Below are 26,604 nucleotides of genomic sequence, written 5' to 3'. Positions count from 1 at the left end.
ACTCATATAACATATTAGACCTCATAATACTTAACCATTTTGCCTCAAGAACCCCTGGTGGCAATCAAATCATTAAATATTTGTGATTATTTAAAAAAAAGAAAGAAAAAAAAAACTATTGTGAAATAGTCCTAAGTTTTTTTCTCAGTCACAACAAGCGTTGTCTAGTACAAATCTCTGGACTCTCTAGGTCAATAATTAATTTTTAAAAAAATTATGCTGAACTTTTTTTTATTTAGATAGTCATGACAAGTTTATTTACAAAATTAAGTGTGGTTCAGTTTACTGAAAGTCAAAAACACCTAAAGTCAATGTCAACACTGTGTAAAATTAAATAAACACATGCAACATTTATGATTCTTAAGAAGCATGCAAAATATATGAGATCAGACAATACATGGAGCTACAACAGTTTAAACATTTTAAAAAGCTATTTCTTTATGTCAAATTACAATATATTTATTAACATGATCTTGCTTTTTCTATGATATGGGTGCTTACAGGCTTGCACAATACATCATAATATCGCACATGTTTTACACATTTCCTTAAAGGGTCGTAAAGTGCTTGAACCCGGACTTGTTACAGAGCACCCCTTGTATTTATTATGTGTGATTATTAAGTTTATTGATTCTAATTGGTCTTTTTTCCAGTATTTGTTTTTTGTTTTTTTTGTTTTTTTTAATATGGTGAAAAATAGTTTGGCAAACATTTGTTCACTTGGGTACCAAATAAGTTTTCTAATTGAATCCCTTAACATTTTAAATGCCTGCTGTCTTTATATAAATGTCTTATATAAAAATGTGACTGAATAACCATGATTTAGTTCTAGTTGTTCAATTTAATATTCAGTTGTGTACAAAATAGTTAAACATAATATAAGGATATATTCCAGACATGTGTAGGAAAACAGTTAGACATAATATAAGGATATATTCCAGGCATAAACATTTGCAAATTATTGTATAGATAATTCATTTTGAAGCTCTGGTTATCATTGGTAGCCAGTACAGTAGGTGGTACAGCAGTACAAGGCTTTAGATATAAACATACTTAGTCCCATATAAAGGCAAACCATTACATAATAGTTAGAAATGGGGGAATTGTGCTACTGCGAAGGTTTTATGGTAGAAAATTAAAAAATAAATGGTACCTTTAGGTACATGATTAATGTTCAGTCATAAAAACCTCAGCAACCTATCCAACATAAATCCACATCAAACCAGGGTTTCAAGCAGATTTTGTTTACATTAGTTACAAGCCATTTCAATACAGTCTAAACCTCCAATTTTTTCTTCATTTGTAACTTGTAAAGAATCTGGTAGCCATCATCCCAAGCATAGACTAGCTGTTCAATGGGACTGTATTTGAAGCTTGAATGAGTGCCATAACGCTTTGGAAAATACACTGTAGGAGCATCATCATTGGTTATCATATCACTCACATCAAAAACACATTGGATTCGGGAGCGGCTGGGAAGCTTGGAGTTGTAGACTACATAGACTGTGCCGCACACTACAAAAGCTGCCTCTGCATTCTCCCTTGGGCAAGGCGTATCCCACATCTGCTCAATGGCCAGAGTTTTAGCATTCACCTTGGCTAATGAGACATGTTTCTCATTATTCTTTGTAGCGTAAATGGCCCACAAACCTTCTTCGTCTATAGCCAAGTCGATGTAGGTCTCAGAGTTAAGACTGTAGACTGGGAGCAGGTCCTTGGCAGGGAAGACAGCACTGTCCACCACAGAAGCTTTCTGTAGGTCAAACTTCACCAGCCTTATCTCCTCACTGCCCTTTACATAATACAGATGATTGTTGTACACAGCATGACCCATACCTTGCCAGGAGGAGGGAAGTTGGACCGCTTTGCTTGCTGCGAAGCCTAGAGAAGAGCTGAAGTCCCTCACAGAACTGAACTCATAGAGTGTGTCCTCCCCTGTACCGTTAAAGATGTAGACCTTCCCAGTGGAGACACCCATGTCTTTAGTCCACATGCCTTTAGCGCCACCAACCCGTTTGAGAATCTTCATGCCCTTAATGCTTGAGACCATGACACTGCAGTCTTTGAAGACAATAAAGATTACATAATGGATTATTGGTCATTTAATTTATTTGAGGATATAAAAAACATCAGAATAGTTGACAGCATTACAAAGTAGCCAAGACTGCAGATTTTTCAAGCAGGTTACCATGTTGATAGTATTAGTAAGAAACTTTACAATGGATGTTTCATTTAATGACACATACTAATATATATATATATATATATCGTTATGCTTTGCTCATATGTTCATGTAAACTGAAACTCATATAGACATTTATGCACCTTGTTCAGCATGCGAGGATATCAACCCCTTTATTCAACCCCTTCAACCCCTTTATTCGTATATCCATTTTTCCTCACACTGACTGTGTGAGCTAGTGTTTGGCAGAATTGAGAGCTGTCAGCCAATAAGACACGAGTGTTTCCACATATTTTCCTGTAAACCCTTTCTGATTGGTCTTGCTGAAATATAAAATGATAACACCGCCGTCTGCTTTTACTGACGTTCAGTTACGTAGTGACAAACCACTGCAAGTGGATAATTATTCGGGGCTAAAGAAAAAAATCTTCGGGTTTACAGCCCCGAATCCCCAGGCCAGGTTACGCCCCATGCAAAACGTGATTTTTTTTTAAAAAAAATGCATTTGTCACGATAGCGCCAGCAGAGGGCGCTGAGGCGACAACGTGCACGAGCGGCTTCAGGGCACGCACGTGCAAGTGCTTGAGATGCGCATGGATAATACCACTGTGTCAAGTGTTGCTGTCGGCAATTAAGAGAAAGGTGACTAGTTATTTAAACCCCTCGTGTTGCTGCGCACGTCGCGCGACATTAACCTGAACGAAACTGAATCTACCCACACGAATCGGGACTGGACTAAGAGAGACTAAAAAAGAGTTAAAGGGTTGCAGCAAAACAACACCAAGCCAAACAAGTTGAGTGTTTCCTACCATAGTTTAAGGAGTGTTTATGACTTAGCTCAAGGAATGTTCATGTCTTAATTTAAGGAACGTTAATGTCTTAGTTTAAGCAGTGTTCAGGCCTTAGTTCAATTAGTGTTTCCATTCCATGTCCTTTGCTTAAGTATCAAATAAAGACTTCCCTCCTGTGCTTACTTCCTGTCCAAGTCTCATTCCGTAACAGCATTTTACTTAATATTTTTTCTTAGCAATATATTTTTAATTTGTAATAAAGTACCATAATTTTATTGAGATCAGTAATTGTAGTCAAATTATATACATTTAAAATGTAATGTGTTACATTAGTGTTATCAGAAAGAGTCATAAGAATACAGTATACAGTACACCCAACTCTGTTTGTGGTTCCAGTGTTATAGAAGCAAAGTTTGTATGCATTACTGGCTACATATAAAATGACTGAATAAGCCTGCGTGTTAAAAAATAAACGTCCTTTCATTCCAGTGAAAGAGATAATAAGAAAACAAATTGTAAATTGTAGTAGCTGTCCAAAAATGATTCAAGCATGGTATCTTTAACATTGGGCATAATGAAAAAATATCTGTCTTTCCAAAAAAAAAAAAAAAAATGAAGAAAATATGGTGTGGACAGGAAGTCATTTACAGCAAGAGGAAAGGTGTAGAGGCATTATAGGGAAAGGAGACCTGCATAAGATTAGTTATGAAGAGAGTAATTTCAGACTATCTGCAGGAAGTCTGTAAAAAAACACAAGATTTGTTGCAATTTGCTGAACATAAACGTAACTTCAGTTGACAATAAAAGTCCGTAATACTGGACTGAAGTGGCCAAATGGACTGATTTTGCTTATTACTCTTGATTATGTTCAAAAAATGCAGAGGGCTTATTCTCTGCAAGTATTGACTTTTAATTTTTTAAAGACCTTACAAAAACAAATTGATAGCTGTAAAATAAAGTTAAAATGATACAAGACAAAATGTATTCGAGTCTGTGGTATTCGTATATGTATTGCCTAGAAAACTGTTCAGTTATGCCTAGACTTTTTTATTTCAAGAGGAGCTGTGTTCATATGAAAGAGGAGGCACTCATGCTACAGCTACTACTAGCAAATCAGTTTATTAATTTAGCACAATGCTAACTCTCCCTCAGGCCACACTAACAGGACCACAGTGACAATTTTGATTACAGTCCACTTTATATTATGACAGTTTCAAACTGTGTACATTACTTATTGATAATCTACATGTTCTGAACACAGTAATCTGAAAGCAAACTAATTGTTATATTACTTGAGGTGATAATGGTCTACATTTCCTTACATAAGTAACAGTTGCGTACTGATGCTAAATAATTAAATTATAATACCCCACAGTAACTGGCCCTTAATCTTAAATGAAAGAAGGTAAAAACAGGCACCTTTTCTGTTATCCATATTTCACTTCTAGTGTGCTGTTAGTGGAGTCATTAATTGGTATTAAAGTTATGTTAGTCATGTGTATTTTCTTCAGTAATATTGTGAAGTTTGTGTTGAGGCTGCGTATTTTTCTACGTTGAGTGAATCCTAAAAGAATAAAGTGCATTTGCCCAGAGAAAAACCGGCATTTGGCCAAGTGCTGGTAAAATAAGTATTGACCCAATGTGTGCACACCCATAGTAGTCCAGCATAGGATTCATCCAAAGCTTTGGCTGCCCCCAAAAAAACCACACGTTTGGCCAATGTGGGCAAAATAGGTATTGGCCCAATGCTAGCTAGCTCACAGTGGTCCCAAATGGGATTCATGTGGGCATGCCAAAGTGTGAGCTGCCCACAGACAGGGCCAGTGTGGGTAAAATAGGCTTGTAATAGGCCAGGAAAATAGGCCAGTTGTATTGGTGGCTATATGCATGCATTACTCCATCTTGGATTCCTCTTCATGCTATTATTTCAACTAATTTTATTAGTTTTTTCAGACATATAGCAATATTTTTTGGTTAGAATACACATTTAGAGAGAAAAATAAGAAAATATATTTATAGGTACAGCTACTCTGTGGGAAGTGATAACTGGAAATTCCTATTTTCCAGTAAAATTTGGTGTTTCAGTGCTATTCACATGTGCAAAGTTTACAGTGTGGTTTTGCCCTACCTGATAAGTAATCTGATTGGCAAGTAATCTGATTGACCCTCTCTACAGAGGGGTCCTCAGATACTGCCAGTACAGACTGCAAGTTAATCTTTACACGTTAACAGAAATATTTTAGACAAGGATGCTATGGCAGCTGGTGCGGGGTTGAGTGTTGGCTATGGACAGAGAGGAGCCAGGTCGAACTGGCAGCAGAGGCGTACCTATGGGGCAGGCAGTTGCCGCATACTGAGAGGGCCCCTGAGGGCTGATCATTTAAATAATCAGAAATAATCCACAGCAACATCTCAGCAACCCCCTTAAATGGGGCCCCTTTGTGGGGACCTATCACACACCTGTAATTTTCTGTACTGTGAGAACAGAAAATGATCACATCAAATGCTATCCTTAATTTACATTCAGTGAAACTTAATTTACCTTATGTGCAGAAAACCTGGTTTGAAACACAATATAAAATGTCTGTACTGATATTGTTTGGGGATTACTTTGAGCCTGAAGTGCTTCATGTACTGTGTCACTGCCACACTGCAATACAATTATTCTTCATTGAGATCTTCGACATTCTCATAATTTTTTTCTTACACTAGCTCACATAATCAGTCAGTCAGTGTGAAGAAAAATGATTATACACTGATTTTTTAAAAATAAAAATTTACCTGTAAAGAGATTGAAACTGAAACACTAACATCTTCTTATGCTAAGCAGGAAAACAAGGTGTAACTATCTACATGAGTGTCATGTTACGTCAACATGAAATGAGCAGAGCATAAGTACAACTGACATACTCTGCATGGCACTGTAGCAGCTAAACCCATACAGTGATAGCTTAGTTGTGCCTCCTCTTGTCTAGCTTCACCAAACTAGCCTAGTCTCATGTTAGATAGCCAAAAGGTTTTATATTTTATCGAGCTTTTAGTCCTGCAAACAGTGATAACACCCGAGGCAAGTTTTATGACATATCCAACTTTTTGTCCAATTTGCAATAAAAATGTATGGAAACAGTCTATTTAAAAGTATATTTTTTGATGGAAAAGATACTGGGCTCAGCCCCACGTGATTAATAGCCCAGTTAACGCCCCTGGTTAATATGTTAGTTAATATTAGTTGAAGATGAACATTTTGTTCCCTCACTGAGGTTTAATTTCCTATTTGTAAAACAGACCATGAAGTTGTAAAAAAAAAGAAACACTTCATGTTCAGTTAGATATGTTTTCACTACTTTTAAATGTACATTGTATACTTAAATCATCTACAAAATAGCCTATGAAATATTTTGTTAAAATGTTTATATTTCACAAGGGGAAGGGACACCATTTTGAGACTGTGTCCAGCAATTGTAGGGTAGTCACTTTCTTTATTTGTTTTTCTATGTTCTTATAATACTTTTTAATATAGAAATAAAATCTTTGAAACATGGAATCTACTGCGATTCCTCCACCGAAGTGAAGGGTTAGAACAATATCTCAGGGTAACAGGAAGATATAATAAAAACATAAATCTGTCAGAAGGGCCCCACACATTTATTTTGCCAGTGTCCCCCACATAATCTAGGTTCACCTCTGACCAGTAGGTAACGTGTGAGGATTCTGTGTGTAATCAATGGGAGTAGTTTTTTTGTCTCTGTGTGAGTGGCAGAGAGAGCAAACCAGCACAGAGCTGTATGTGTGTGTTTAGAAAGTAAAGCCGCTGAAAAGCCAAAATAAAAGATGAAGAAAACGTCTTTTGTGTTATTGCAAGCCTGTCTCCTGTTCCTCATTTCTGACCCACCCAAGGAGAAGTGTTACACTGGTGCCGAAACTCAGGAAGTGAGGAAGATTCATCATCATGTAGCCCTCGCCACTCCCTGAGATCAACACCAGGCCCTCCTCAAGCTGCGTACGGAGCAGGAGCATGCAGATGAGGCTGCAGGATGACCAGTAGGCATTTGCCGAGCTCTTTGAGTATACTGCGGAAGCGTGGGGCTGGCTAGAGTCACAGTGGGTGGCCCGCCTGTTGCCACTACTGTCGGGGAAGCCCAGTTCATAGCTCAACAACTTCCCAGACACCTGCCGAAGATGGCTGCTGGTGAAGGAACACAGCGCTGAGGATGTGGTCAACCTAGTAGTGTTGGAGCAATTCATCATCATCTGGAGCAGGTGAGCCTCCCTCTTTTCTTTTTGATGCATGAAATAGGGATAAGTGGCTTGAGCTCCTGTTATTTGCAGTATGAGAGGTCCTGCAAACCTTCATGGGGGCAGTATGAGAGGTCCTGCAAGCCTCCACAGGGTTTTCCCCATTTGAGTTATTGCAACGTCTTAGACATCGTTAGAGAAGGCTGAGAGGAAGGGCCTTCTAAGAGCAAAAATGAAATCCAATACTTGACCTGAGAGTAAAACCCCACATTGTGGGACAATTAACACAGGATAATTTGCTACAGATGTAAGAACATCAATACTGGCTGTATACAGATGTAGCCTTTGTATAAGAATGCGCGTACTGAACACAGTACAATTAAAAAAATGGAAGGTGTGGTTGAATGGTTCACATAAAAATATTACGTTTTTCATCAAAACTTATGATAAACATAAAGTAGACAAGTTTCTAATTACAACATTTAAGTACTAAAGTATAACGATAGTGTAACATGTATTTAAATTTACAGAACTATTTAGTATAGTGTAGTGGTAACATGCTGGTTTAGTATGCCAGTAACTGGGATTTGAAGCCCAGCTCAGTTTAGTGTTTCTTAAATAACCATTTTTTTTTCACAGATTGGACATTGTATGTTTGAGTTAAAACAACTTCCTTTTTCACAGCAAAACATAAAAATTATTTGTGAGGCCACCACGCCCATGCCGTGCAGCAAAAACTCAAAAGCTCAATTTAGCATCTTCAAGGCCTTTAGATAAGACTGACCAAATATGATGTCAGTCTGATGAAATCTCCAGGAGGAGTTTGTTAAAGTACGAGGCTTGGAAATGGCAAAAACACGGCAACAATTGAAGAGAAAAATCAAAATGGCTGACTTCCTGTTGAGTTTAGGGCATGGGTTCAAATAATTTTTTGTACGTATTGGCATGCAACACATAATTACCGAATTTCGTATATATGTAGGTGAAACGTGGCACACATGGTTGAAGATTTGTAGGTGGTGGTATCAAGCCATTTTGCCACACTCAATTCTGGAACCCCATCTGGAATCAGATGTAAATTTTCAGCAGTTCTGACATGTGTGCAAAGCTTTGTGAGTTTTAGGTATATAGCGTCAGGCCAAGTTTTGTACAAAACATGTGAAATTTGGTGCAGATTGAACATTGTATGTCTGAGTTAGTGTAAAACGTCAATTCATGCTGTCAGCAGGTGGCGGTATGGCTATAACTGAACACTGGCATGTAGATAGGCTCAGGCCCAGATTCGTATCAATTTGTGAAATTTGGAACAGACTGAACATTGGATTATGTTTGCATTATAACAATTAACAATGTCTGTTTTGTGGCATTAATTGCATGCTTTATTACATAGGTAAGTGTAGCTAGTATGTTTCTAGTATGTTAATAGCATATTTACCACTTGCTGGCATATTTTAAAATGTTGACAGAAGGGCATCATAGGTGGTGCTCTGACTATAACTGAATATTGGCATGTAGATGTCTTCAGGTCTTCATATCAAATATTTGAAGTCTGGTGCAGATTGAACATTGTATGTCTGAGTTAATGTAAAATATGTCAGTTCATGTTGCCAGCAGGTGATGCTATGACTATAACTAATCTTGGTATGTAGATGTATACAGGCAGGGACGTTTATCAAACTTGTGAAGTTTGATGGTGAAACATTGAATTTGTGACACCGCCACGGCCATGCCATGCAGCAAAAACTCAAAATCTTCGCAATTTAGCATCGTCAATGCCTTTAGATGAGACTGACCAAATATGATGCAGATCTGATGAAATCTCTTGGTGGATTCGTTAAAGTACGAGACCTGGAAATGGCAAAAAAAATTAGCAAAAATTTAAGAGAAAAATCAAAATGGCTGACTTCCTGTTGAAGTCAATATATATTGACAGGTTACACATGCGTACTGAATTTCGTACATGTAGGTGAAACGTAGTGCGAGACGCACATTGGTGAAATTTTGTAGGTGGTGCTATCGAGCCATTTTGCCACACTCAATTCTGGACCCCTATCAGATGTAAATTTTGACCGGTTCTGACACGTCTGCAAAGTTTCGCGAGTTTTCGGATATGTTTAGGCAATCTAAAATGCGATTCATTTGAGAATGGAAGAGGTGGAAGAGGAAGAGGAATAATTAAAGCTGCAAGCAGCGATGAACGGGCCTCGCACTCGGGTGCATTTTTTTTAGCACTTCTTAGCACTCATATGTTGTTAGGACTGTATCACGATGTAAAAAATATAATTTCCTTTTGGCAGTACGTGGTGCTATGACTCTAACTGAATACTCGTATGTAGGTGTCTTGAGGCCAGGATTCTTATCAAACGTGAAGTTTTGGGAAGATTAGGCATTGTATGCTTGAGTTGTAACAACTTCCTGTTCAATAGCAGTAATAACACACTTTAGCACTTGGCTAAGTGTTGCTAACATGTTCTAACATGTTCCAAGCTTGTTGCTACCATGTTTAGAATTTGCTTGCATATTTTTTTTATATGTTGCTAGGAATACATTACTGTAAAACATGTAACTTCCTGTTACCAGCAGGTGGCGGTATAATGATGAATGAATATTGGTATGTAGATGTCTTCAGGGCAGGATTTGTATCAAATATGTGAAGTTTGGTGCAGACTGAACATTGTATGTCTGAGTTAGTGTAAAATATGACACTTCCTGTTGCCAGCAGGTGGCGCTATGACTATAACTGAATACTGGCATGTCTATAGCCTCAGACCAGGTCTTGTACAAAACATGTGTCGAATCCTACTTCAAGGACAGGGACTACTTCGTGTCTATAGGCAATTACACATCTGACATGACAAAAATAACCTGTGGAGTTCCCCAAGGCTTCATTTTGGGGCCTCTTTTGGAAGCATCTACATGCTTCCATGCTCAGATTATGAAAAACAAAAAAATGTTACCATAGTTATGCAGATGACACACAGATTGACATAACCATTTCGCCAGGGAAATATTATCCCATACAGGCTCTAAGGAGCTGCATTGAACAAATCAATGATCGGATGTGCCAAAATTTTCTCCAATTAAACAAAGAGAAAACTGAAGTTATTGTTTTTGGAACTAAGGAGGAGCGATTAGAGGTCAGCGCTCAGCTTTAGTCTGTAATGTTGAAGACAACAGACCAAGCCAGAAATCCTGGTGTAGTCATGAACTCGGATTTGACTTTCAATAGCCATATTAAGACAGTTACAAAGTCAGCCTACTCCCACCTGAAAAATATTTGAAGGGTTAGAGAACTAATGTCTCAGTAAAACTTAGAAAAACTTGTCCATGCATTTATCTTCAGTCAACTCGACTACTGTAACGGTGTCTTTACGGGTTGAAAACGAGAAATCAGTTAGATGGAGGCAGAGTCAGAATGGTAGTTAGCTAATAGGCTCGAGCTTTTCATGAATAAAAAGGTGAAGGCCCTTCAAAGCAGACTCTCGTTGTATAGTTTTGCACGTGATGGCCCGCAGAGCTTTAATATTATATATATGATATTATATTATATATTGTATGTACAGTTTTTATAATATATTTTATTATATTGTTTTCCTCAAGCCGGAGGCAGCGTGGATCGGAGAAGTGTCAGAATGGCAGATAGCTAATAGGCTCAAGTTTTTCACGAATAAAAGGGGGAATGCTCTTCCCTTCAACGCGGACTCTCGTTGCATAGTTTTGCACGAGACGGCCTGTATGTACTTTAGTATTTCATGACACTTTAAAGAATAATAAAAATCCTTACAATTACAATAGGGTTTCAGCCCTTCTGGCTTGAACCCCTGAATATAGCTGCAAGCAGCAATACCGTGCTCAAGCGAATAATCAACACCATGAGCAGCAAAAGAAACTTTGTGATATGTTTCTCATTAGACTCAGATGAACAGTGTACGAGGAGTTAGAAAAGTAAACTTTCAATGTTAAAAAACATTTATTTTAAAAATAACTAAAAATAGCTACTTCTTTGAAATTTTGTCCAGTGTGTGGTGCTGTTCCGATACTGCTCAGGTAGCCTCTGGGCATGATGGTTATCATGCAGGAAAGCATTCAAGAGTTATAAGCCAAAAAAGGCATTTTTTCTATCTCCTGACGAGTAGGGGGCATTGTGCCGAATCTCTGCAGGTCAGCTCAGGGCCTAATGATGATGACACCTACCAAGTTTCGTCACAATCCCTCAAAGTGTTGCAGAGTAACAGCCACAAGTTCAATTATGTGCGTTCTTCAAATTAGTTGAAGCGCCATTCAAAAACAGTATGGTTTGTCAAAATTCTGTAAATAAATTTTTGTCCTGAGTGCATGTAGATGTTGCAGGCCAATTTTCGTGGAAATTGGACAAACGGTCTGAGGGGGAGTTTGAAAAAGTATGTTTTTCAGAATATTCAAAATCGTGGAAAATCTAATCGGGCCGAAATTGAAACGATAGTGTGCACTCTTCCCTTCGATGCGGACTCTCATTGCATAGTTTTGCACGTGCCAGCCTGTGGAGCTTTAAGTGGTTTAATTAGATCAAATGGCAAATAAAATTGTTCCATCCATCTTCTATACCGCATATTCTTTTCAGGGTCACGCGGAACCTGGAGCCTATCCCAGGGAGCATCGGGCACAAGGCGGGGTACACCCTGGACAGAGTGCCAATCCATCACAGGGAAGTAAAATTGTTAAAGTTAGAAATTAGACACATAACTCATTTGAAGGGATAGAAAAGTCCACATCATTGTGTAGACACAAACTGCTTTCATGAACAAGTCCAAAGTCTACCTTTCTCCTTATCTCATAGCTCTCCTGAGAAAACACACTCGAACTCTTACACCACTGAAACAAACACCTCCGACACAGTTGAACGCCTCTCATCTACTACATCTGTAGGAAAGCACCATGTGCTGTCATGAACAATTAATTTCATGACATTTTTAATGAGCATTTCTCATAGCATAAGAACACACAGGCTAATGAATAATTATGAAACACCAACACACCATCGAAGTACTATAGTACATTGTCACGTCACTGCCTGTGACTGAGATTTTAAACCAGGAAGACAAGAATAGAGGAAAAAAGCTCAGAATTAACCAGTTTTCTCCTATAATTAAAATTAATGGATGCTAAGATTGTCTATTATGATGAGGGATACAATTAAAATCTCAGAAAATGTAGTTTAATGTTTCATAACACTTTAAGTTCTAATATTGCGAGACCGCACGAGCCCCAGACTCTCCCTTTTCGACTTCCCTAGTCAGTCATCACAGTGAAATTAAACCACTATTAGAACATCCCAATACAGTCAGCCTAAATTAGTCAATAGTCCTCAAGTAAGCTTACCAACAAGCAAGCTAGTCTGGTGTTGGTTTAAATGAATAAAATATTGCACCCAATATTCAAGATATGAATTGACCTTGTATGAGTTATTGTTTTAAATATTTATAATTTTTTACAATCAAACATTTTGCTTGTATTTCCTCATTCGTAAGTCTACTAAATGAATCAATGTAAATGTAAACGATATGTCATAATATAGTTAAGCAATATCACACGAGCAAGAGTCATGTTTTCCTGAATATCAATTTTTGTAAGAATTGCAAATGTGATTCATTTTATACAACAGTTCAGTAAACAATAGGTTAAGTGACAATTTCTAGACACTGTTTTTGCTTCATTTCGGAAATGAAAATGGTTCCAAACAAAGCAGAACAATTTCATCTCCCAGCAACACAGTGGTGCTTCATTCTCGAATGATTCAGCGTTTTTGAACGAATCTGTTGAATGAATGGATGATTCAATGAATCACTTGTTAATACAGTGACTTGTCACAACCTACTGGCTGTTATAGTTTCATATATAAAATTGTCATTTCCTTGTTTTCCCAACATTTATTTCTGTATTCATTTTATTATTTTCTGTATTTATTTCAGTTTTCGGTACAGTATTTTATTAGTTAAGATAGGCTTTTTAAATATATATATATATATATATATATATATATATATATATATATATATATATATATATATATATATTTAAGTGGATGATACGTTTAAATCTATGTAAAATGGAATATTTTTGTAACTTATTAAGAAAGAAAAAAACAGTTTGGGTTCATTTACTTCTGGTATGTTTGATTAGGGTTAGAGCTACACTGTGCTGGAGGGTAGCTCACCAGGAGTAGGATTAAGCATCCCTTATATAAAAGATTTAGTTATCAGTGTATTTTTTTTAATTATATATATATATATATATATATATATATATATATATATATATATATATATATATATATATATATATATATATATAAACACTCTTTTAAGATGTTCAGCACATGGTCTGTGCTAAAACGTCATGCACAAATTGTTAAGCCCTGACAGAAATAATCAGGTTTATTTGTAAAAGTTCTTGCTTGTATGATGTCCAATTCTCTTAGTAGTAATATGTATGTGCTATTATTTTCATGTCTTTTTAAGTCAGCTGTATCGATTTGGGCCATTAAATATATATTTTTGCACTTTTTTTGCTGTAGGTTGAAAACTGACTCTCCATATATATACCAGTACAGGCTAGTGTGTTTTCCTGTGTTATCCATTGTTGGAGAACATGGATAAAATAACTGTAGTAAGCACTGTACTAAGTTGATTTCTCTGTGTGTATTTATGTAATTGCAGATGCCGTGTGGAAAGGGTTTCTGACGGCCCTAGGCTGTGAAGAGGTGGAATGCTGAGCCTAATCGCTGTGCACATTGACTTGACTGATGAGGTTATGCCTCCTCATCAAAAAAAGGGTCTGACTGATGGGCATTATACCTCCCCTTGCACAAAAGTTACCAAGTGTTTACAGAAGTATATGGCAAAAGAAGTTGGCTAAAACTCTGAAATTGAACACGTCTCTAATTCTGCTGCTTATCCACAGAAAGTCATACAAGGCTCTTTCCATCAGGGTGATGAGCGATTTGGTTTTAACAGAAACAGACAGTGTGCAATGAACAGTGTGACAGCAGTAATGATGAGCCAGCTGAAGGATGTGCTGACATGGACAACAAATGACTTGGATGCTGTTCTCTTGCATGGTGATGAGCTGTACACATCAGTGCAATTAAAGGGCAAGATTGGTGACCCAACACAGCGTGGTTCTGTCGTGATTGCTGAATTGCCAACAATGCACACACTCTGTAACAAGTTTCGATAAATTATGGTGATTCCTACACTGGATGTATTGGTGTGGATGTTTATGTTCTTATTCACATAATGATAAAGGTATGGATGAATATGCTAAAGGCACAAGCACAGTAACTTACTGTAAGGACATACACATGTTGTTAAGCTCGCTTTGTCACTGAATGCTCAAGGAATACCATTTGAAGTGACTGGCGTGAGAGCAAGAGCAATCGGTAAGGCCACAACTATTGAGACACCTTGTAAGTTTGATCAACAAGGCAGTGTCACACATGTTTCACCCAAGAGGACAGATGAGCTGAATAAGTGTTGTATTGGTGACAGTAGTAAACAAAAGTGTGGGCAGAATAGCGACTCTGCAAATCAGATGAGAAATGTGTGGATTCAAGTGAAAGGAGACAAGAGCAAAACAAGTCAAAACTAACACTGGTGAGCCAGTGACATGATCATTTGATAATGGAGGACGCCATTATTGGAGATACCATAATTAATTACTTCAGTTTCAAACCTTTTGCACCTGTGGATCAGGATATGTTGTGCGCACGTTTACAAGTGATTCATGAAAACAGTGGTGTACAAAACAATGTGTTCTTTATGAAAACCCTGTAAAACAAAGTGCATCAAACTTTTTTTTTTTTTTTTTTTTTTTAGGTCAATTGCACATGCAACATGAGACAATGAAGAGAAACATCTGACAATATAAACACTCAGTTGTGAAACACCTTGAAGTTAGCAGTTCTAAATTTGTGAAATACTTAAGAGAACAGTACATACCGGAGAAAGATTATTTGACACAGTCCAAATGGATTATTGTACAGAAGTAGAACTTTTTGTTGCAGGAGACTTTTTTCCAATAAATGTGATGACCTTTAATGATGACAGATGGAATTCACATATCCCAAGTGAACAGTTATTGACAGATAATGCAATCTATTTGAAGCACTGTAATGGCAATCACTATGACGTTGTTACATGTGTTAAACATCATAATCAAGAAAAGTTTTGTACAGGAGCATGTAAAAATGAAGTGGGTGATGACACCATAAAGCATTGTCTGAGAAAAAGAAAGTTAAATGACCAAGAACTCCAAATGTAAAAGAGAATGTGACAGATGATTACAGGCAGAAAAAGATTGAGAATTCTAAAATGAAATATTGTGAAGACAGTAATTACAATGATGATAAACTTCAAGAGCTTAAAGGTAAATATCAGAAAGATGTTAATGTTCAGCAGTAAAACAAACATTCAAAGATGAAGTATTCAAGCAGTGTTCATTTTCCGAAATGTGTTCAGCAGTATTCTCAGATCAAATATAAAAGCAATATAGAGATTAAATTAAGTGAATATTCTAAGGATAAATATCACAGAAACCCAACATTTAAAGCAAGTGTATGTAAATACTCAAAGGAAATACCATGAAAACTTTCTTATGAGTAAAATACAAAAAGGATCTGCAACTTATGCAAAGCAGCAGGAAAGACAAAGACATTGACACTATAAGTCAGTTTCATCAAGAAGTGAGTAGAGGTCCAGAATTTGTTTGCTGTGTGTGTCTTCATTTATTGCTCAGAAAACAGGTTATTGAATGTAAAAAAGGCTGCTATAAAATCAGAGGTCAACAAATTGCTGATTTCGCTGAAAGATGCATCACACTAAAGTATTTACATGTATGTATCACTGAATGTGAAGGCTACAGCAGGGTGAAGAGCTTTCTCTTATAGAGCCCCACAGTTATGGAACAGTCTTCCTATTAGTGTTCGGGACTCAGACACAGTCTCAGTGTTTAAGTCTAGGCTTAAAACGTTTTTGTTTAGTCAAGCCTACCTTGACTAGATTCTGTTCTACTACTTTGCAGTCATAATTATCTTTTTTCTCCCTCTCTCCTTTCGCCGAGCCCCACACGAATTTATGGAGATACTAGAGATCCAGATCCTTTCTGCCTCTGGATGGAGCTCAAATCTTCTCTAATTCCAGACTGCTGGGACTACGGCTGCTCTTAACGCCATACAGACTTCATATAAATCCATAATGAACTTTTTCACAATATCTGTTGTTACCCAGATGAGGATGGGTTCCCTTCTGAGTCAGGTTCCTCTCAAGGTTTCTTCCTCTTAAAACATCTTAGGGAGTTTTTCCTCGCCACCGTCGCCACTCAGTGGCTTGCTCAGTTGGGATAAATTCGCACCTTTAATATCTGTATACCATGTTGATATTTCTGTAAAGCTGCTTTGAGATAATGTCTATTGTAAAAAACGCTATACAAATAAAATTGAATTGAATTGAATTGAATTGAATGTGAGGATAGTTGCCATGTATCTGGTAATGGAGCAATCCAGCTTGTAAATTGTGGATTTGCTATACATGCCATCGAAAAATGCTTGGTGGAAAATGACCTGAAGAGAGTATTGCCAACAATATGCATTTGGAGGACATTCCAAAAGAACTAAAATGCCTGAACTCACTGGAACAACATCTTATTGCCCATAATATTCCTTTCATGAAGTTGCTTTGTCCTCCACATGATAAACATAAAGGCTGCCATGGACCTATAGTGTGTGCTCCTATTAATACCACAGTTGTCTGAAATATTCTTCCATGTAATGAATGTGATGACCACATGATAAGAATAAAACTGAAATGGACATTAACATATAAAGGCCATTATGAATATAAATATGTCCATACTGATCATGTCAGAAATGCACTGTCTTATAACAGAAATGCACTGACACAATAAGTGGTATAATGATGTGCAGTTCAATGAGTTGAATGCAACTGATGATGTAGAGAATGATGTTGGTGATTATGAAATGGAGGAACATGATGAAGCAGATAAGAGTGAAGATGAGGAAGGAACTGAAGATCACCCAGATGAAGACACATCATTTATTAAAGAGAAAAGTGGTCTTTTTTCAGACATGTCACTACAACCTGTTGATCTTCATCAATAATTGATCAACATTTTCATGATGTAGTAAATGTAGCACCAGGTGAAGGTAACAGACCTGTTAGGTTGTTATCAGATAAAACCATGAGGCAAAGTGCTTCCCTGTTCTCTATCCTACCGGTGGCCCAACATTTCATGAAAAAATCACATTGTCACGATACCTATATGCATGAATACTAAATGCAGAGGGTCTTTTTGCACAGAGCACAGACTTCATTTTGTATGCACAATATAGTTGATCAAATTGTGTAATGTCTCAGCTGCGTTGCTCAAAGGTTCTGAGAAAAAAAAAAGTCTTATCAGTGGTAACACCAGATATGCTAACAAACTCTGTTTCACTGTAAAGAATATTGAATTATGATGGATATAAGTTCTTAAGAGCAGTGAGAGGAACTCATCCCTACTGATTATCTACACTAAAAGATCTGTTTGCCCTGATTAGACAACAAAGACCAACTTTCGTTGCATCTTTTAATTCTGCTGATCTCAGATGGCCTTAAATGATAAACACCAATATTAAGCAAGAGGGGAAACAAATAAATGTTGATGACACTGACTGGCCTGAAAAGTGTGGTCTGAAAGATGGCATTGTTTCTGAAAGATGTAATTATGTCTCCAGCTAAACAGGAATGCATTTGAAGGAATGTTCCCATAAAGTATCATTTATTCCAATAGGACAAAATCCTGTAAAGATGAGTTTGCCTTGCATGTGCTCCAAAACAAACTGGAAAAGGTCAGATGATGAAAGCAGCTTTTGGATGACAAGTATTGTTGACAGGTACAAGAACAGACCAGTTTTTTTGAGTACTGAATTCTGAGAAAATCAGAGATTTCTTCAGCAGAAACATCAAAATCAGCAGAAAAAGTAAATAAACTCAATAACAACTGTGACTATGTAAAACAAAGCACACAAACTGAACCTGCAGTAGTGAGGTATCCGAGATTTTCGCCCACAAAAGATCCAGAAAAATATTAACATTCATTACTGCAGATTTTTTTTTTTTTTTACCACATTATAATGAATGTCAGCTGAAGCCTAGCAATTATGACACATGAGGAGTTCTACAACAGTGGTCTCATAAAATGTGGTCAGGAAGTGCAAAAAGGGAAATCAATTGTTGCTGGCAACAGAGCGCAGTTTGAAAAGGAAAGTCATACAATAGATCGAGCTAAACAGCTTTTGGAGCAGGATATTGATTTAGAAGAGGCCTGGGGTCTAATATGTCCTGAAACAGAAAGACAACTTCATGAATGTATAGAACTGATGAAGGATAAAGTATTGCCTGATGAAGATGACAATCAAGGGCTTATTCCAGATCTTACAGGAAACTCTCAAACTACTTGTACTATTGAAACAAAACATATGGCAATGCCTAGAGATGATGCATTGAATTTAATAAGGTCATTAAATGAGGAACTGCAGTGTTCTATAAAATCCTGGAGTGGAGTCTACAGAAAGTACATGGACAAAACCCTGAACCATTTTGATCATTTGTTACTGGTGGAGCAGTCACAGGAAAAATTCATATAATCCAAGCAATATACTATGAATCCTCCAGACTATTATCTCAGCTGTGTGAGAGTCCTGATGACATTACGGTGCTTTTGACAGCTTCAACAGGAGTGGCCGCATATAACATTGGTGCTGCAACTATTCATAATACATTTACAATTTGACAAATAAAACAAACTGGTGATTACTCTCTCTTTGGAAAAGTGAGCATAGTTGCAGTGGGTGATTTCGATCAGTTACCACCTGTGAAAGGAACTGCACTTTATGCTGATACAAAAGGAGTGAACCAATGGGAGAATAACTTTGAACTTGCTAAATTAAGTAGAGTTGTTAGACAACAACATCCAACATTTGCAGAAATATTAAACTGTCTTAGAGTATGTAAGAAAAATGTCATACCACTACTGATATTGTCATGTTGAAAAAATGTGAAATATGGGAGAATTGTAATGACCTTCAAATATTTCCTACAAATACAACATTGACAGTCTACATGAGTGCATCAGTATACGTATACATGCTCAAGATTATGTAAGAAATACAAAAACTGCAAGAATGCATCGTAATGTTGGATTTCATACTAAAGTGTTCAACTCATGTTTATCTAAATGTGTTTCTGTGGGTATTGGAGCAAGGGTTCTGTAAAAGATGATGTTGTTGACGTTCTTGTCAATGCAGAGTTTCATACAGTTGTCCAAATAAATGAAGGTTAAAAAATTAGGATAATTAACCCTTAGCTATACGTGTGGAGTTTGATAATCCAAATGTTGGTAAAGTTCAGAGTTCAAGAACACGTAAGAGATTTTCCCAATATTCAAGAGTAATTGAAGAACAAGAAGACCAAGTTACAAATGACAGTGGCATAAGACGTCAGTTTCCACTGAGATTGGCATGAACATGCACAGTTCACAAAGTGCAAGGACTCACAGTAGATAAAGCTGTTGTATCACTTAAGAAAATCTTCACAGCAGAGCAAGCATATGTTGCATTAAGCCATGTGAGATCTATTGATGGATTAAAAATTGAGGACTTTAAGGACTTATATTTTGTAATGACAAAATTGAGTTGGCTATGAAAGATGTGTCAAAATACACTTTGAAAAGTGCACTTTCCCTACATTTCCTGGAACATTGACAATTGCACTTCATAATGCACAAAGTCAAAAAGCTCACTTTGAAGATGTTCTGGCCCAGAGTTCTAATGAATGCGGAAACATGGCTAACTGTTGACGACAAAGATCCACAAATACTAGGATTTGTGTTCAAACACAACCCAAGAGCTCACTGTTATAAAAAGAACAATCCACTTTTTACTAAATTCAAACACCAGAGAGGAGGTGAAGTTGGAATATATTGTTCTAAGAAAAGTGAGTCCAATATCTTCATTCCAAAACTCTATAATTTATAGTTTTTATACTTTGAAATTCTACATGTCAATTTGACTGCTGCACACTGCTTGTGCAGGCCCAATTCATTCATTTCAAGAGAAGCTATTACATGTAATTGAAGAGCTAGACAAGCATCCAGGAAAGAAAATCATCATAGGAGAATTTTAATGAAGACACCTTGACTTCGTGTACCATTGTGAAATTAATGGAACAATATGGTTACATTCAACATGTGAAAAATCCAACAACTGAAAAAGGTACACTGATAGACCATCCATCCATCCATCAATCCATCCATCTTCTATACTGCTTTATCCTTTTCAGGGTCACGGGGAAACCTGGAGTCTATCCCAGGGAGCATGGGGCACAAGGCGGGGTACACCCTGGACAGGGTGCCAATCCATCGCAGGGCACAATCACATACACACTCACACACCCATTCATACACTACGGACACTTTGGACATGCCAATCAGCCTACCATGCATGTCTTTGGACCCCCGACCGTGCGGCGAACGTGCTAACCACTAAGCCACTGTGCGCCCCATTGATAGATCATGTTTACATAAAAGATGTAGAAGATTGTAGTTGTAGTTGTGCAAACACAACTACTCTTGTAGTTGTGCAAACATATAGTTTTCATAATGCAATTATTGTTTCACAGGTGTAACAATGAGCAACATTAAACTTTAATAGCTTTGTATGAGTACACTGATAAATATCTAAAAATGTGCAATACGTGTCTAAATATGTTTAAATTAATCAGACATATTTAATTTGTCTAAATATGTACAGTATGTATCTTAACTTGTCTAAATGTTCAAATATATCCAAATATGTGCAACACATGTCTAAATATGTCTACATGTTCATGATATGTTCATAATTGTAGGTGAAAACATCCACTGACAGTATATTTACTATAGTATTAACATAGGCACTGAATATTTGTGACACTATATGTCTGAGCACTTATAGCAAAAAATCTATGTCATTGTAGATTGTTATATTTGACATATTAAATGGTGAAATATTTAATGCAACTATACACATAGTAATTGTTTATAGCTAGGGAGTATAAAAAATTAACAAGAACCATTAGGGCAAGGTCCTAAGATCACAATATTTCATTTTTACTAAGCAAATCCAACAACCTTACTTCCTCTTTGGTTTTCCCACATTCAAATGTGTTTGTGAAGTACTGTAAAACATTTTTGAATAGCAAAAATCTGTTTGCTTATTTTTTTCAGACATAGTCTGCAAATAATGTGCAGATTTCAATTTGATGCTGATAGGAGAAGTAAAAATCATATCAATAATAACAAAACCCGCTCTACCACCTGAGCCACAGCCGCCCCACATACAGTGGATAGGGCTGTCACCAAACTCTTAGGGTACCTTCAGAGCATGGTCCTTTGATCACACCACCCCCAGTATGTTTTTCTTTGTTTGTTTTTTGGATATTTCTAACCACTACCCCATCAAATTGTTGTATCAAAAGGGTTAATAATGAGTGGCTGGTGAATTAGCTCACCATAAAATTTGTTGAATCATCACACAATGACTGTTAGTGAATTTGTTGAAAATTCTGTCTAGGAGGTTTAGGAGGAGTTTGAAAAAGTAGGTGTTTGACATGACTCAAACCATATTTGTGAATTTTGTCATATCTTTTGACTACTAGGTTGCACCGGCCCCAAAGTTCTCGGGTACCTTCAGGACATGATGCTAATGACCATTTTCATAACGATAAGCCAGTACTTTTGTAAAATGATGCATTTTACAAATTCACAATGGTAAACACCCAAAATTGTCAACCCCAGAAAATTTTTACATCATTGTATTCTGTATGTCCCAAAAAATCCAAACTATAGAGGAGTCATGAGCAAAAATAACAATTTTCCAGTATTCAGCACCACTAGGTGACACTGTGGCGAAACTAATCTGGTTGGCTCATAACATGATGGCTATGCTCACAGTCAAATTTGTGTTTAAAAAAAGTGTTAAATGAGAACTGATTGATTTATCATCATGAATTCCTTAAATTTTTGCCAGCATGGTGTAATGATGATCTAAGCCAAATGTGGTGAAAATCAGATGTATGGTCTATGAAGAGTTTCAAAAAGTAGGACCAGTAGGTGGACCAAAACTGTACAAGTACCCTCAGGTCATAATGTTGATCACAACTACCATGTTTTGTCTCAATACTCCCAAGAATTGCAGAGATATAGCCTTCCGCCCATTTTGGCATGCTTGTCATATAATTCAGTTGTGAGATATTCGAGAACAATTTGACCAATCAACTTGATTTCCAAGTTAAGTTTTGGTTGGAATAGTCTGACGATGATCTCATTCGATGTTGGTGACAATCGGACAAAGGGTATAGAAGGGGTTAGAAAAAGAAGGGTTTTTTTTGTTTTTTTTTTTGTTTTTGTTTTTTTAGAAATTTCAAAGTGGCGGACAGTAATTTCGCCTGTAGATAACATAATTTGTAAGATTGTTGTTGGCATTACCCAAGGATTCTGTCAAGACCAGTAGCATGGCTATAGGCAAAAGTAATCAAAAGCTATTATCATTTATTGATATTACATTATAATTTTTGACCACAAGGTGGGGTTGTACTGAAACTTTGTGAGTACATTCAGGGTATGGTGCAGATGACATACCAATTTTTGTAATGATACACCAAGGTATTCGTAAAATACAGCAGTTTAATTCTAACTAATTAATCCAAGTCTAATTCAAAATTGCAGACACAAAATGGCTGACCTAAGAAAATGTCAAATCATTCAACTCAGTATGCCGCAGAGAATCTAATGAGACCAGATTCAAGATTTTATGACAAAAAGCAATCAGAGGTTATAAGCAAAAATGTGCATTTTTATATCTGGTAAACACTAGGTGGTGCTGTTCTGAAACTGTGTAGTTGCACTCAAGTCATGATGGCTATGACATGTACTAAATCTACCAAAGCCTTACAGAGATATAGCCACATGTCCATTTTGGTGTGCTCTCGATCAAATTTGTTTCCATGTTATTTGAGAACAGTTTGACTAATCAACTTGCATTCCATAACTTCTGATCAGAATGGTGTGAAGATTAACTGTTTCCATTTTGGTGAAAATCAGACAAACGGTCTAGGAGGAGTTCAAAAAAGTAGATTTTCAAAACATGTCAATATGGTGGACAGGAAGTTTGATCGATTATGGCTGAATTAAGACAATTATTCTTGGCATGAACCAAGAAATCTAGTAAGAACAGTCTCATGAAAATAGGCTAAAGGAGTGATATATATATATATATATATATATATATATATATATATATATATATATATATATATATATATATATATATATATATATATATATATAGTATCTCACAAAAGTGAGTACACCCCTCACATTTTTGTAAATATTTGATTATACCTTTTCATGTGACAACACTGAAGAAATGACACTTTGCTACAATGTAAAGTAGTGAGTGTACAGCTTGTGTAACAGTGTAAATTTGCTGTCCCCTCAAAATAACTCAACACACAGCCATTAATGTCTAAACCGCTGGCAACAAAAGTGAGTACACCCCTAAGTGAAAATGTCCAAATTTGAAGTGGGCATGCAAGGGTAAATCAAAAGTTCAACATTTTTTGATAACTATTGATCCAAGAAGTCCAAAGTATTGTCCTGTATATAGTTTTATTTCACTTGAACGAAAAACCTATGACTAGTTCGCAAAAGTCGGTTTTTAACATTATCTGAAATATTTACTGAACGGTTTGACAGACACCAATGATTCTTGAGGCAAATATTTTTAGAATTCAAAGACTTATAATTTGATATACTGTAGTTCTGTTTGTTTAAAACACTGCATTATATACAAATGTTAACATCGACAAACATTGTGATAGCACCATCTAGTAGCCAATTTTTAAAACACTTTGGAGAAACCTCTTAGACCAAGAGTCAAATAGGTCCACCAAGTTTCGTTCTGATCGGCCATTGGTAACCTTGTTTAATAGCTACTGAAATTTGATTGGCCAATAGCGGCCATGTTTTTCAACATACTTGAATGTGCTCATAGACATTGATGGCAACTGAGGCAAAGACACTGTATGCAAATTTTAAAGTGAATCGGATCAACAGTTTCATAGTTACAGCCAATTTTAAAAAACTTTGGTATTATAGTGCCACCATGTGGCAAAACTGTGCCAACTTTTCTGGCCTACCATAGATTGTCCTCACACATAAGCATGCCAAATTTGGTGAAGATATCTCATTTCGTTCAAGCGTTATAGCCATTTACATTAATGTGGCAACACCTACTTCCTGTTTTCGCATACAGTAGCTACCTCAAGTTGAAAGTTCAAACTTTTTTGATCATTTTTGATAATGAGTCTTGTAGAATCATTTGGCACTGGTTTGGTCTCGATCAGAAAAAAAACCTAGGACTAGTTGCGAAAGTAGGTTTTACAAAGAATCCAAGATGGCAGAAGCTTTTTATAGGCGGAAATGAAATTGGAGATATACATTTTGTTTGTCTGGTCCCAAATATCCCATAGATATAAGACAGTTGAATGACAAAAGTTTCAAAAGTTATGGCCATTTTTCTAAACATGCTCACTATTGCGCCACCATCTGGCTGATCGGGCCGAACCTTTACGACGCTGTAGTACTGTGTGGTACTACCTTCCCTCAAAGTTTCAGCTCTCTATGCCATACAGTTTGGTCTTCAAGATCAGTTTTAGGGCAGAATAATAATAAAAAATAAATAAATAAATAAAATTATAAAGATCCTTACAATTACAGTAGGGTTTCAGCCATTCGGGCTTGAACCCCTAATAATAATAATAATAATAATAATAATAATAATAATAATAATAATAATAATAATAATACTTACAATTACAATAGGGTTTTAATATTTACAATATGTAAAATTTGTCATATGTTTTAGTGTGTCGGTGCTTGGGCCCTAATAATATAATAATAATAATTGTGAAACTACATTGTAAAAACATTAGGGCTTTAGCAACTCTAGTGCTCAGGCCCTAAAAATAATAGTAATCATTAAAGTTGCAAGCAGCGATGAACGAGCCCTCACACCTTGGTGCTCTGCCAGGGGAATACCATTCCATACTTTTTAGCACTTATATGTTGTTAGGAGTGTATCACGATGTAAAACATGTAATTTCCTGTTAGCAGTAGGTGGCACTATGACTGTAACTGAATATTGGAAAGTATTCAGGTCAGGATTCCTATCAAACATGTGAAGTTTGGTAGAGCTTGAACACTGTATGTATGAGTTAAAACAACTTCCTGTTTCATGGCAAAACATCGAACTTTGTCAGACTGCCATGCCCATGCAGAGAAAACTCAAAAGCTTTGTAATTTAGCATACACAAGGCCTTTAGATTAGACTGACTGAATATTATGTTGATCGGATGAAATCTCTAGGAGGAGTTCGTTAAAGTAGAAGGCCTGGAAATGGCAAAATCTGAGCAAGAATTGCAGAGAAATATCAAAATGGCTGACTTCCTGTTGGGTTAAGGATAAGGCTCTAAGAGACTAACATGTTACATATACGTATCAGTTTTTTATATGTGTGTTTCACACACAGTGCGAGGGCTGCTTTGTTGAAATATTGTAGATTACGCTATTGAGCAATTTTTCCACTCTTAATTCTAAAACCTGTATCAGCTGTAAAAGGTTGACACTTTTGAGGTGTATGCAAAGTTTCATGCGTTTTCGAGCATGTTTACCCTCAAAAATATCATTTGTTTCATATTGATATTTGTCAGGCTTCCACAGATACACCCTTCAACGAAAACTCAAAAGCTTCACAATTTAACATCGCTAATGCCTTTTGGTTAGACTCACCAAATATGATGTTGATCTGATTAAATCTCTAGGAGGAGTTTGTTAAAATACAAGACCTGGAAATGGCTGTTGCCAGTAGGTCGTGCTTGGACTATAACAGAATTTTGGCATGTAGATGTCTTTAGGCTGGGACTTTCATCAAACATGTATAGTTTGGAGAAGATTGGACATTTTTGATTTATAACAACTTCCTGCTTCATGGCAAATGTCCTGTTGAGTTTAGGGCATGGGTTCAAGAGACTTTTTTGTATTTATTGGCATGTTACACATGTGTACCCAATTTTGTACATGCAGGTGAAATGTAGCGGGAGGCCCACATTGTTGAAATTGGTAGGTGGCGCTATCATGCCATTTTGCCACACTCACTTCTGGAACTCTTATCAAATGCAAATTTTGACCAGTTCTGACATGTGTGCAAAGTTTCATAAGTATATTTTGGTATAGTTAGGCCTTCAAAAATGGTAAAAGAAGAAG

General features: G+C 36.6%; 1 protein-coding gene across 1 annotated transcript in view; it reads right to left on the bottom strand.

Annotated features, from left to right (window-relative positions):
* Positions 1-214: 214 nt before the first annotated feature.
* Positions 215-26,604, bottom strand: part of olfml3b (olfactomedin-like 3b) — a 29,682-nt gene continuing 3,292 nt past the window's right edge. The window contains exon 3 of the mRNA XM_017450074.3: positions 215-2,061. Coding sequence (XP_017305563.1) covers positions 1,277-2,061 — 785 coding nt within the window. The 3' untranslated portion in view covers positions 215-1,276. The remainder of the gene's footprint in view (positions 2,062-26,604) is intronic.

Source organism: Ictalurus punctatus, chromosome 21 (assembly GCF_001660625.3).
Source record: "Ictalurus punctatus breed USDA103 chromosome 21, Coco_2.0, whole genome shotgun sequence".
Classification (NCBI taxonomy): domain Eukaryota; kingdom Metazoa; phylum Chordata; class Actinopteri; order Siluriformes; family Ictaluridae; genus Ictalurus; species Ictalurus punctatus.
Note: the sequence above shows the minus strand (reverse complement) of the source record. Positions and strands in the feature narration are given on the sequence as shown.